Source organism: Grampus griseus, assembly GCF_964374135.1.
Source record: "Grampus griseus genome assembly, chromosome: 2".
NCBI classification, from domain to species: domain Eukaryota; kingdom Metazoa; phylum Chordata; class Mammalia; order Artiodactyla; family Delphinidae; genus Grampus; species Grampus griseus.
In genome coordinates, this window is record NC_139018.1 from 8,917,099 (window position 1) to 8,931,445 (window position 14,347).

Below are 14,347 nucleotides of genomic sequence, written 5' to 3' on the forward strand. Positions count from 1 at the left end.
ATATTGGAAATTGTGAATGCTACATTGTTGGGAGTCTAAATTTCATTGTAACACCATATTTATTTATTTATTCGTTTATTTATTTAATTGATGCACCTTTATAGGGTGTTATGTTTTGTTCTATCTGGCAGTTAATTTACTGGCAGACCAGCATGATTTGTTTTTGTAGGCTTGTTTTCAAGCTTTGTTTGGGGGTTAGAGCAGTCTAACCCTATGGCATGAGTTTCTGGCCCTCAGTGGAATGCCTGGTATATTTAGTAAAGTCTCTCTACTCTGGGTAATTGGAATTCCTATATATCCCAGCTATGTTTGACATACAGAGTTTCTGTTCAGCTCACAAACTCCCAGTAGTTGCCAGACCCTCTGTCAGGTAGCAGACAGTCTCACCCTTCCCATTTATGGCATATTACCTGGCAAAGACTACAGGGGACCCTTATACAGATTTCTGGATCTCCTTCCCTGGGCAATTCCCCTTTCTCCAAATGCTGTACTGCAAAATATAGGTATCTCAGCTTTCCCAAATTCTGGTTTCTGCCTCTTCAGCTCAGTGAGACTGCTATACTCTGCTTAGGCTCTTCCTCCCATATTATTATCCAGATAATTCCTACAGGCAGAAAACCAGAAAGATCTAGGGGCTCATCTCATGTGTTTCCCTTCTCTAAGAATCAAAGTCCTGTGTGCCTGTTGGCTAATAATGTTGAAAACAGTGGCTTCATATAGTTTGTCTATATTTTAGTTGTTTCTGGTAAGAAGGATGATCTGGTATAAGTTACTCCATCATGGTCAAACGTAGAAGTCTGCTCAGATGTTTAAAATCCAGTAATTTGTTGTGATGTTTTTGATCATTATAAGTAAAGGTTCACTTTAGTATCTAATTTTGCATTTCTAATTTTGTATTCTTTTTCTTAAGGAGGGCCCCAAATTGTAGAAACTGTAGACTCCACAAAACTGAATCTGTCTTTTTAGAAGACTATTTTCTTGAATAAAAATAAAAGTTTATTGCACAAGCCAAAAAGAGCTCCACAGAAACCCAAGGGGAGGAATGGGGGCACTGCCAAGTTCAGGAAAACTCAAACTTGGAAGTGTCAGAAATACAAGTTTCTCCCTACCATAGTATTTTCACCTCACTTTGCCTGTATTAGTCAGCTATGGCTGAAAAACAACCATAGAATCTCAGTGGTAGACAACAATAACAATTTCTTTCTCATTCACACGTCTTCAGGTTGACAAGTGGCTCAGGCTGCAGGTGTGTGTTGGCTGGGGAAACTCTGATCCTGATGGCTCATTTTCAGACTCAGGTGGCAGTGGTGGCAGATACCCAGAATATACTCTCTCATGGTTATGTTAGAAGCTCAACAGGGAAAACCCAAATGCAGAAGCACAGAACCCAAGTGCAGAATCCAAATGCAGAATGTGATGCTACTATATCATGTTCACTAGCATTCCTTTAGCCAAAACAACTTATGTAGCCAAACCTAAAGTAAAGGCTGGGGAATTAACCATGGGAGGTGGGAAGAGGGAGGAGAATATATGTTACTATTACTGTATAGGAATAAAAAAATTAGAATCAATTATTCAAGCTACCACACTGTCCATATACTTCATTTGCTTCTTCTGCTTACTGTACTCCAAGCCTTCAGGCTGTGCATTTTCCCAGCCATCTGTACATCATGAAAGCTGTCAATATATTTATCCTTCTGACCTAGATCCCTGCTGGAAACTTCTACGTATATAGCTTAGAAATTGGATTGGCCCAGTTCATCTTTTCGAGCCAGGTTACATATGTTGTGGTCCTTGGCTTGTCAATGGAATGGCCACCCTTGGCTCAGTCATCCATCCCTGGACAAATGGTGGCTAGCTCTGAGCTAAGAAGAGTCTGGCACTGTTTTCCCGCAGAGTACTAACTGTGAGGCAGCCTCAGCTAGAAGGGGAATTTTGGAATGGATGGTACCATGACTGGTATCTCTTGTGCTAGGAAGCAATACTGGGCAAATCATAAGAACTTCTGCAGTAGTTTTTGCCTCAAAGATTCTTCCACGTGGCAGGAAGCATGAGAAGTGGTGGGAGCTGACGGTGGTTGAAGGATAGTGGTGGAGGATACAGCAAATGAAGGAGTGTACTGACCCCTTCTAGGAAGGCTGGGCATAAGGTAACAGATGGAGGCAAAGTGCTATTGAAAATATCTACTCATCTGTATGGCATAAGAACTAGCTAATGAGAATGGGATTCCAACCAATAAGAACAGGTGTCAGCCCTGACAGCGAGCACCTCCATGCTGGTGTCTACCAGCTAAAGACCAGCTCTGGAAGGAGGAGAGGAAACAGGAGGGAAGATCTAGAATGAGACTCCCAAATCACCTTGCATCCCAATTATTGGAGACATAGTTAGGATTATATGAAGTATAATGGAAGTATTCTAAACTTCAGGAGGAAGAATAAGTCTTGGTGTGTTACAATCCATCCCTGGAGATGCTATTCAGATATCATTGCCTCTAAGAAAAAAGTGCTCAGACAAGTAATTTGTCTCAAGGCCATACAACTAGTAAGTAACAGAACTCTTCAACTCCTTACACTTTCCAATGCCAGATCACTTCGCAAAAGGGGTCTAGAATGTCATGTTAGAAGAGATGGTTACTAAGGCTGACTTCAAAGGAACTGAGTGGAGCCCTTTACTCTTTTGTCTTGGTGAAATAAGGAAAATAACTTCCACTCGGTAAGCACATTCTATATGCCAAGCACCGTGCTAGGCACTGGACACGCATGGTCTGTAAACCTTACCGAATTTTTGCAAGGTAGCATCCTATTTTATAGATGAGAAAATTGAGGCTCACAGAAATGATGTACCTCAGAAATACAAATGCCATCTACTGTAGGAGAGTAGCAGAGACAAAGAACTTCATGGTGACCTCTTCAGCAGCCATGACTACGGCTCTGTCTTCTGGAAAAGCAAAGACCCAGCAGAGGGGACAGGAGAACTGGCTTGGGGGTTCAGGAAGGATGTACTCATTCCTGATTGAGACTGATGTCTGGTCTCCAGCTGCTGCATCCATTCCACAGAGATTCTTCTGAGGATCACCTGACATGCAGGGGGTTAAAATACATGGCAAGTTCTGTCTACATGGAGGACTTAAAAAATTTCCCATCCTGTCATACTGTTCACAACACACACACACACATACACACCTTTGTCTTCCTAATAATTATTTCTCTTTTCATTTTCTTTGTGAGTAGAAAACAGAGCTAAAATTTCAAATTACTGATGAAGTAATTGAACCTGTGCTCAAACTGTGCTCAGATTTTAATATGGAGTTACTTCCAAGTCCCTAATATTTAGTTTTTCAATTAAATAGACCTTTGCCATCATCCCACGTGAAGCTACGCACAATTTCGTCTCCACTGAATCTGATTCTTTTATCCTTATTATTATTCTTTAGTGGAAAAAAGATTTTAAACACACACCTTTTAATTGCTCTTATTAATAGCTAATAGAAGCTTACTTTCCTTACTTCCCAAAATGCTATTACATAAAAATGTAATCTACACACCTACACTGAGAGACCAGATTTATTAAATTCATGACATGAAAATGAAATATTCATTCAGAAATATTGAGGGTCCGGTCCAAGATCAATAGTCAATCGGTGGCAGAGTTGGGGCTTGAACACGGATTTTCCGGCTTTGAGCCCCATCCCCATTTCTGGATGATATCCTGGTCCTCAAAAAAAGCGAGATGGTGGTCCCTGGTGAGGAGAGAGTGATGGACTTCGTGCACACACTTATTGCTCAAATACCCACAGGCAATGGAATCACCCACCGACTTTTCTGGGGGAAAGTGTGGGAAGAAAGAACTACCACCCAGCTCGGGTGGCCAAGCCAACATCACACCAGAATATTGCATTGAAGCTGAGTTCACGTCTCTTTAATACAGAGGCAGAATCTTTAGAGCTTTAGAACCCAAAGTTCTGCAGCAGAGTCTTCAGAACTAAAAACACTAAAGTGGACTCTTTAGAACAGAAAACAAGCTACCAAGGAAAAAACATGGCCAACGTTGTCAGGTAATGACCTCAGAGGCTGGGACAATAGGGACTCCGCTGGCAAGAAGGTGATACAACCAGGGGAAGGACAAGCGCATTGGGGCGTGTTGCCCGATTCCTGTTCAGCATTATAAATACGAGTCTCTGGGAACCGATCAAGGGGTTAGCTAAGCTAACATGTACGGACACGCCAGTGGAACCTACAAGTTTATTCTGGAATATACAAGTTTGTGAGGAAATGTCTGAAGTCCACCTTTCCTGGGCTGGAGGTCCCAGAGGTTCAGTGACCTGTAGGCATCTCAGCAGCTTTAATTTGTGGCTGGTCCACACCAGTGGATCATCAGTCTGTGCTTTTGGCCTTTCATGATAGAAGCGTCTTCCTGATTAAGAGAAAGATGTCAGCTTGCAGGTCAGGGAGATTCGAGGAGCAACCTTTGCATCTTGGCAGAATTCAGGCTGGCTCACCTCTGCTTGATCTAACTTTGATTCTTTTAAGTCCCAATGAGACAGATACTAGTGAAAACCATTGTCCTTTTATTGCTTACTAGCTACAGTGCTTAGAACTATTCAGCTGTTACTCTTTGGCTTCCTGCCCTTGGCTGGGGGTGAGACACTTTGACTCTCTGTACAGGACTTTGGGTTGTGCTATCCTGCAGTGATTAGGGGCAGGTGACAGAGTTGAACGTCTAGGCTTTGGAGCCAAGTCTCTGCATACCTGGCAGGCTGCTGTCCCAGATAGGGAGAGGTGTGTTAATCGTTTATTACCTTGCTGTAGAGACATCTGATCATGACTCTTACCTCATTCTGCATTCCCCATTATTGTCTAATAGAAATAGAGTAAATAAGCACATCTCTTAACAAAGAATCTTGTAGTGAAAAATTATATATTATGTGATCTTATTTCTCGTGGCAGCATGTAGCCCTTCTGTGAAAAGTATACACAGTTTTGTATAACTTGTTTACAAACAACAGAAAATATTAAGTCTGTTCATTCCATCTGCTTCCCATGAGAGGAAAGAATCATTATGTAATGATGTCAGAGGGTATTCCAGCCCCCAAGGGGATCTTTCTGGAGGCGTCTCATATAGAAGTCCTTCCTTTAGGGGATGGGCACCAGAGGGTCTTCTAGGAGAGTTTCTCAGAAGAAAAAGCAAGAATCTGGCCTCTGGAACTTTCTCTTCCTAAAGTGTGTCGTTATAATAGCCAGTCTGGGCTCCCGAAGCAGCTATTAGGAAAGCGCTTAGATGGCCAGTGAGATTGTTTCTATTACAAACAGTGAAACACGAGATGGGTGGGCTTTCTGGTGTTCTTCAGGCCGTTGATGGAAAAAGAGAGCCCTAAGTCTAGGCATGGGTGATGGCAACAGCGAGGGAAAGGAAGCAAACTGGGGTTTAGAGGAGAGAGAGAGGGAGGAAAGAACGGAGGGAGGGGAAGAGGGAGAGAGAGAGAAGGAGGGTGAGAGGGAAATGTGGGAGAGAAAGAGACAGAGAAACAGACAAGAATTGTTCCTATATTAGATATACATAGGTGTTTGTTAGAAGGAATATGAAAGAAAGTTTTGGCCCAGCGTTTCTTTAGTAAATGGTACCCATACGCAGTGTGTGATGCATGAAGCGAACTGTTGATAAGATCTATAACTTCAGGGTTTCTACAGGCTATTGCCCTGCACTGAGCGCAGAGTTCTAATAGCGAGCAGACGTGCCAGCCTATCCGCCCGTGATTCTGCCACCCAGCCACGTGCACAGCTTTCGGCCGGGAGCTGTATCGGCCTTCCCTCAGTTGACTTTCATGATAACCTGTGAGGCAGATGTTACGATCAGCTTTTTATAGATAAAGAAACACAGGGGAATAAAGACAAAGTGACCTGTACAAGACCAGCACAGCCACCAGAGTCCCAGGGGCTCAGAATCAGGTCCGAGCCCAGATGGTCATCCTGGGTTCACCTGGATCAACATCTCCAAACATGCCTGATCATCTGGGAGACGCATTAAAAAGACCCCAGGCCAGGCTCCACGCCAGAGCTATTAACCAGAGATCTGGGGGAGAGGCCCGAGAATATGCATTCTTAAAAAAGCATCCAGGTGATTCCCACCTTCATTTTAGTTTGGGAAACAATGACTTGTGGGGAGACCACCTCAGACCACTCTAAGGGGTGCTGGGGAAGGTAAGGGCAATGCTTGGGATTTTTTTTTTTTTGAAGTATAGTTGATTTACAGTGGTATGTTACTTTCTGCTCTACAGCAGAGTGAATCAGTTATACATATACATATAGCCACTCTTTTTTAGACTATTTTCCCATATAGGTCATTACAGAGTACTGAGTAGAGTTCCCTGTGCTATACGGTAGGTCCTTCTTCGTAATCTATTCTATATACAGTAGCGCATATAGGTCAATCCCAATCTCCCAATTTATCCCTCCCCCCATGGTAAGCATAAGTTGGTTTTCTACATCTGTGACTCTGTTTTGTAAATAAGTGCATTTGTACCATTGTTTTAGATTCCACATATAATGCTTGGGATATTTTAAAGAGCAAGGCTGAGTAGTTCGTAGAAAACACTGACAACCACCTAAAAACCACCAACAGTGAGAGAATGGGAAAATACGTGATGGTACATCTAAGCAACAGAATACCAAATGGCCCTTACAAGCGGTTTGTCTAAATAGATTGATGAATATAGGCGCATATTCACAACTGTTAATGAAAAAATATATGCGGGCAACGTTTGCAGCATGGCGCCATTTGTGTGAATTGTAATATTTAATATTTTTTTAAATATTTATTTCCCCTACTGTTTATAGGGAGATGTCTGGATGGCCATCTAGAATGTTTTTGGATCTAGAAAATAACAGAAATGAGGGAAGCTGTCCACTGTCACAGGGAACGTGGGGACAGTGACCTAAAGAGTGGCCCTACCTAAAGGCAGTGGAATTTTAAAACTCCAAGGAAAATGGTCTCACCAAACAGATATGCAGGCCACCCCATCTATAATTTCTATGCTAAACACTAGCAGTGGTTGCCTCTAGGTGGCGGTATTTGGGGATCCTTAATTCTACAGAACTTAATTATTTTAATTCTGTAGAGTTTTTTTAACTGCAATTTTTTCAACTGTAACTATGCATGTGTGATTTATGAAAAAAGTAAGAAAGGAAGAGTCGTTCTGAGTTGCTTGTCCATCAGTCCCCTTTCGTTGTTGGCATAAAAGGCCTCTCTCCAGCCCCCCTGCAGGAGAGGGCACCTCAAAGCTGTGCTCTTTGGGGTTAGGTTGTCACATTTCTGAGGACGAGGCAGGGGCAGAGCCCTAGATCCTCTGAGAGGCCATTTGCTTTGCATAGAAATCCCAGAACAAGCAATGGGAAAGGTCTTGTGGTCCAATACCCAATACCCAGCAGCAATACCCAATAACCAGCAGCCCTTTTCATGAAAGTAAATCTCTGCATTTTCCTTTCCCAGGCTACCTTTGAGAACCCTGGACTACAGAGCTGTGTGACTTTGGGACTTGATCTTGTCTGGGCCTCAGTTGGTTATTGGTTACTAAAAAGAAAAGGAAAGAAAAAAACATAGAAAAAGGGTCTCTCTGTCCTGTCCTCACCCCATCCTATAGAATCACAGGGGCCTCAAGCCCCTCTTCTGCCTTCCCACAGTCCGGGTCCCTCACACCGAACTTCAAAGTCTTTGAGGCATCCTGTCCCCAGCCCCCTGGAGATCTTTATTTCGGGGTTTAAGTGTCATTCTTTGGCTGTCAAGGTGAAGGCAGCAACTTCTGGACCCGCTGACGTCATGGTCCCCAGGCCTTTGCTACGTCAACTCACCTTTCCAGGCCACGCTTTTTCCATCAGTTAAATGGGGTTAAAATACCTACCTGATGGGATTGGGGGCTATTAGCACCCCTCGTTGATAGATGAGGGAAACCAAGGCTCACAGAGCTGTGTGAATCGCCTGTCATCACCTAGATCATATGAGGCAGAGATGGGATTCAAGCCCAGGCTGTTTCTGACCATCGGCAAGCACCTCGCAGCCCCAAACCACCATGGCACACTGCCATGCGTGCCTGGCTCTCCCCTGCCAGAGGCTGGGCTTTCTGGGGTAGAAGTTAAAGGCAACGATTCAGCCACACCGACCAGGCCAGCTGCCTTGTGACAAAGGAGAGGCAGGCGTGGTGGGAAGCTGTGTGCTGGGACTAGCCAGACGGCTCCAGCAGGGCTCAGACCCACAGTCTGGACCACACAAGGTACAGACGGCACACAGATGTGGAGCCAGGTCTAATTCTACTGGTTTCCAGGTGTGCGACCTTGGAAAAGTCATTAGCTGTTTTGAGCCCCTTTCTCTTTATCTTGTAATCTGGGGGTAGGCGTGCATACCTCACGGTGTTGATGTGAGGGTCCCGTATGCTGGCTGGGAAGTATACAGCCCTCGTGTCATTTAGGTCGTTGCTATTGGTGCCAAGGCTGGGCTCGGCGTGCTTAGACACTCAAGATCCAGGGCCACGGGCTGCTTTCCCGTCACATCCCCTCAAGATGCCTTGGGACCCTGGGGGAAGCTGCGAGTTCGCCCAGTGCGTGTTCTCGGGCTTTCCTAAATTAGAGCAGAAATGAAGGCCTCTCTCTGCAAGAGAACAGTGCTGCCACTTTGGTTGGCAGTCACTGAACGGGCAGCGTTATTTCTAGGCTGTGGATTAGGACAATCTAGAAGAACCATCGGGGAGCTGTTGAGATGATTGGAAAGGCAGTTCTTCCCCTCAATAAAGTCCAAATGAGTACACTTGGAAACTCACCAGGGCTTCTACAGTCCAAACGGAACAGTTTCAGTTGAACAGTCATGTTGTTTTGTGTGCTTTTTTTTAATAAAACAACAATATGTATAGATAAAGGAATGACACGGAGTTTTAAAAATACCAGGACGCTGCAGGGGGAAAAAGGACGTCGGTAGTTTTGTTTTTGTTTTTGTTTTTCCATTGCACCTTTATTGTTTACTCTGTCCACTGTTAAGAATTCTTACATAGTCTTTCTAGAACCACACAGAACCTGTGAGACGGCCCCCTCCCCTGATAGTCCATTATATTTCTAACCAGCCTCTTGGCCCTCGTCCTTACACGTGGGACATTCTGCCAGGGTGCAAGGAGTTCCCAGGCGTTGTTTATTTTTATGAGGGAGGGATGGAGGGGTGCAGAGCTGCCCTCAGCAAAGCCATCGGTTTGCATCTGACCCCCGAGGGCCCTTTCCTGGACCATCCCCACCTCTCTATTCCCTCTTTTCCCAGCATTTGACCGACCCTCACTGGGCTAGGGAATCAGACAGACCGGGGGTTTGCATCCTGACTCACCACCAGAAGCCACCTGATCTCAGGGAAGTTTCCCAATCTCTCTGAGCTCTCCTTTCTTCTTCTACAATGTGGGATAAAGACTCCCTAGCTCACTTACTGGGAAGATTCAGTGACTTAAAGGAATACAGGGTCTGGCGCAGCACTTGGCACATGTACTCCCTGAATGCACATCAACTTTGTTTCTTCTGGTGGGGAAGAGAAGACACCTGATGAGAGCCAGGTGCTCAGGGCATTTGCTTTATAAAAGGGCCTGGTCCCTAGCAGAGTCCAAGAAATGACTCTCTAACAGTAGAATTTCAGACACCACAACAGAGGGATGGAGAGACCTGGCGGTGGAGATCTCCTGGGCATCATTCGAATCCAACTAGGCAGACTGCTGCTTCTTTTGCCCACGGGCAAGGCTGACACTAGCAGAAGGAATTCTAACACTCCTTTTTAAAGGCCGTGCCGCTGCAGCCAGTGAAAGGCCCATTTCAGGGAGCAGAACAGGGCAAATTCACATTGATGCAACTGTTCCTGCCAGGGAGGAAGTAGCTTCATGTGGGTATAAACCAGGAACTTTAAGAAATGCAGCAATCTTCTAGGGTGATCATTGCATCCCCTTCTAGTGCCCTTGTAAAAGTCACCTGTCTCAGGGGTGTCCTCACAGCCTGAAACACCCAGGTGAGCTCCTACAGTGGGGAGTCCATGTGCCATTTACACCCCACCTACTTTGAAAAGGATCCCAGGTGGCTCATTAAGGAAGGAATGATGCACCTAAAGCTCAGCTTTCCCCCTTGTCCTTCCCATCTTTCATAGTATGTGGCCATTAAAATCAAATGTGCTCAACAAATGGGCACAAGAATGCTGCCAATAAGAAGCTGGATACTCCATCCTATAGTCGATCTGCAGATGTAGCCGTGCTCCTCCTCCATGGTAGTCCTTGTAAAACATTGTTTAAAGCTGATCTATCACTCAGCCCTTGTTCATGCATAATTCTCAGTAAGGATACGGTACATCCAAGGTCCACATGCCCACTATCGTTTTATATCTCCGATACAACAATAAAAAGCCGCTCGACAGACAATCTTAAAACATGCGCCAACCAAGATCACGGCTGGTATTACAGAGAAACGTCCTCCAGACTGAGAAGAGCTAGAGGGAGGAGAAGGTAAACAATACAAGATGACAGAATGAGGACTAGCGTGATTACACAACAGAACGTCTGCAGTCTAGGGGTTTAAGCAGGTAGAACCAAAGAAAGCTCTATGGATCCAGGAGCATCTCTCCAAATATCTGGTTCATGCTAGAAAATAGAGCACATTTATTAAAAATATATATTTATAAACCTTGATATGAACAGATACACACGTCAAGCCAATGAAAAAAGAAAAATAAGTTATCTCCCCAGTATCAAATAGACATGATGAATGGGATGCTTGCCAAAGGATGGTCCGTGTGGTTTTTTGTACCAAACAGCTCATCGAGTTAGGAGGAATTGCGTGTCCTGGGAGACACACCATGAGCTGCGTCCACTGTGAGCTGCGTCCTCCCCGTTCCTCTTTTTGAACACGTGACATCCGTCAGCGACCTGGGATAATGAACCTCTGCACCCATCCGCTCCCAGACGACGTCAAAGGCGAGTCTCCCAAGCGTCCTTTCGGGTCCCCTGCCAACGGCGTTGAGTTCCCTGCTGTGTGAATGAGTTTTGCTGGATTCATTGTGCTTCAGTGTCTGATCCTCGCAGCAGGATCGGTTTCTTCTGGTGACCCTTTATCAAGTTCGAAGGTACATCTGATTGAACGGTGTGTGTAGGTCAAAGCCACTTGTTTGCGCAGTGTCCTGTCACTGATCTGCAGACACACAGGACTCTTTTGGCCATCCCAAGGCCTGCGCACCTTCTGGGCCATTCACAGAGTGGTGTATATGTACACAAATATGATGACGACTAGGTTCAGAATGGTCCCGAGAATTCCCAGCATCGCCAAGACACTCTCTTCTTTGCTCTCTTTTTCTTGGCCTCCTCTGTCTTCATCATTTCCACTCGTGATTACCATCTTGGTTGCAAACGTCTTTATCTTCCTCCCCAGGCTAACCTGTAGTTGGAAAGAGGCAGCACAAAAGATGATGGTTTATAAGCATCCTCTCCATAGCCAGGCAGATTGGGCAGGGCAGTGATTTCCTGTCTGGGGACTAGATCTCAGGTGGGGGTGAAAAATCTTCCATGGAACCAATCTTGGGACCCATTGCTCTTGGCCGTGGAAAAAAGGCAGAGCACGACTGATCCATTTCAAGGATGAATGTCCTGACACGGGCATAAAGAGATCAGCCCTGGAGTCCAGCCTGGGCGCCACCTACTCCACTGAGGTTTTGATTTAGCCCTTTTCCTTGAAGCAGACAGCTGCACAGTAGTCTGACTGAAACATGTGGGCTCTCCCACAGCGACGGCAATTTGACACATGTTCACATATTGGATCCCACCCTAGAGAAGCGCTGTCCGGCATATGCATGAAGTGTGTAGGAGGGCATCACAGCCACACTGTGTTCTAAGTGCCGGCTGCCCTGTGAGCAGGGGTGACTGCACCTAGGGAAGGTGGTTAACTGAGACCAGACTGGATGGAAAGGAGGTGGGGAGAACATCATAAGGAACCTGCATCACCTCCAGCAGGAGCATAAATTGGTATAACCATTCTGGAAAGTTCCTTGGCATTACCTAGAGAAGCGAAGAGACATATATTCTACAACTGGGCTGAGCACCTGATCTCCTACATGTCCACCCTAGAGAAATCCCTACACCTGTGCACCTGGAGACGGGGACAGGATCACTTCTGTGAGCTTCATCCGTGACAGAAGAGGACTGGAAGTTACCCAAACAGGCACCAAGAGTTGAAGAGACCAACGCATGGCCCATACAATGGACATGTCCACCAAAAAGAATATTATATGCACTGAGGCTACACGTGACGGCGTGAATGAGGCCCCAACACTTCAGGTAGTGTGAAAAAGCATATTGCACAGAATACACACAGCATATGTCAATTCATAAAGGCTCAAAACAGGCCAAAGCAAACCTATATATTTAGAGACATATACTTTGATGTTTTTTAAAAAGCAAGAGAATGATTAACACAAAATTCAGTAGAGTGGCTTCGTATAGGCGAGGACAGAGTGGAAAGCCATTGGGAGGAGCCAAAGACCTTCAATATACGGGTCATTTTCCATTTTTTAGGCTGGATGGGGGGGTACACGGGGGTTCATTTTTATCCTTATCCTTTCAACTGTTTCAGAGATTCTCCGGAATGTATGATATATTTTGCAATAACTAAAATCTTTTCTTTTTATTCTTTAAAATGATAAATGTGGCCATCCAGGGGGCCTAGTGGGCAGCTGAAGCCTTCTTTTCCACTGATTACTAATCCAAACAATATGTAAGAAATGAACTATGTATGTGGGGTATCGACAGCTTGTCTGATGGGATGTGACACGGACCAGGCCAGGGCCCCTGGCTGCATCTCTTCCAACAGAGAGCTGTGTCTTTAGAGCTGGAAGGCTATTCATGCTCTAGAGTTGTGACAGTTAATTTTATATGTCAACCTGACTGGGGTGCCAAGACATTTGCCAAACATGATTCTGGGTGTGTCTGTGAGGGTGTTTCTGGATGAGATGAACATTTGAATTGGTAGACTGAGTAAAGCAGATTGCCCTCCCCAGTGTGGGTGGGCCTCATCTCATCAGTTGAAGGCCTGAATAGCAGAGGAGGGCTGAGTAAGAGGGAACTCCTCCTGCCTGACTGCCTTTGAGGTGGGACATCAGGTTTTTCCTGCTTTCGAATCCAAACTGAAACCTAGGTGCTTCCCAGGTCCTGAGCCTGCAGGCCTTCAGACTGAAATGAAACCATCAGCTCTCCTGAGTCTCCTGGTTGCTGACTCACCCTGCAGATCCTGAGACTTGCTGGCCTCCATAATGACATAAACCAATTTCTTATAATAAACCCCCATCTATCTATCTATCTATCAATCATCTATTATCTACCTATCTATCAACTATCTATATATCCATCTATCATCCTTCTATCTGTTATCTATCTACCTACCTACCTATTATCTATCTATATATCTATCATCTTTCTGCTATCTATGTATCTATCTATCTCTTATCTGTGTATCTATCTATCTCTTATTGGTTCTGTTTCTCTGGAGAACCCTGAGTAATCAATTCAGGACTCAGAGGATATCTCAGGACAAATATGTGAGAAGAATCACAAAAAGGAGTCCGGGAAGGTGAGGAGTATGGTTGCAAGGTGAAATGTCGGCATGTCTCTTCCTCTGGGTACGGGAACCCCTGAAAGGGCCAGGTCATGCCTTGTGGATCAAGTTTGGATTTGGAACACAGCGTATGTGCATAGATGTCTGTGTGGAGGAGAGAGACAGACAGTCAGTGAAGACTAGGGGAATTAATGCAACAGGAATGAATGAATGAACAAATGAACATCTTAATGGGAAGTTTCACTTCCTTCACAACTTTGGTTTACTTGGTAGGCTCAGAGGGGGTTCCTACCCCCCTGAAGTGATTGGAGCTGACTTCATCTTTTCAGAGCTGTCCACTCTGTCCTAGACAATGAAATGAAACTTCTTGGAATAACTCCTGTATGTAGGATGTAATTTCTAATTAAAATTGCTTTAAAAAAAAAAAAAAAAGCTTTGGCTAGGCAAACCTTCTAACTGGAACTGTTTGGCTTTCTCTCTTTTTCTCCCTAGTACAGTTTTTAATGATGTATAATACACATAAAGAAAAGTGCACAGACTTTAAGTGTACAGCTTGATAAGTGTTCATGTCTGTTAGCTGTCACCAATATCAAGAAACAGAACCTTCCAGTACCCCAGGAGGCCCTATGGCCCCCTATTCCACTCACAATCTCTTTCTTCCTTCTTCTCAAAGCCATCATCCTGACTTCTAACATCCTAGGCTGGTTTTGCCTGTTTATGAACTTTATAGAAATAGAACCACACAGCAC

General features: G+C 44.8%; 1 protein-coding gene across 1 annotated transcript; it reads right to left on the reverse strand.

The window, feature by feature from the left end:
* Positions 1-11,243: 11,243 nt before the first annotated feature.
* On the reverse strand, positions 11,244-11,423 carry TUNAR (transmembrane neural differentiation associated intracellular calcium regulator; the record flags this gene model as incomplete). The annotated part of the gene is made up of 1 exon (XM_082648762.1): positions 11,244-11,423. Exon 1 carries the CDS (start codon positions 11,388-11,390, stop codon positions 11,244-11,246), a length of 147 nt encoding a protein of 48 aa, XP_082504888.1. The 5' UTR covers positions 11,391-11,423.
* Between the last annotated feature and the right edge of the window lie 2,924 nt (positions 11,424-14,347).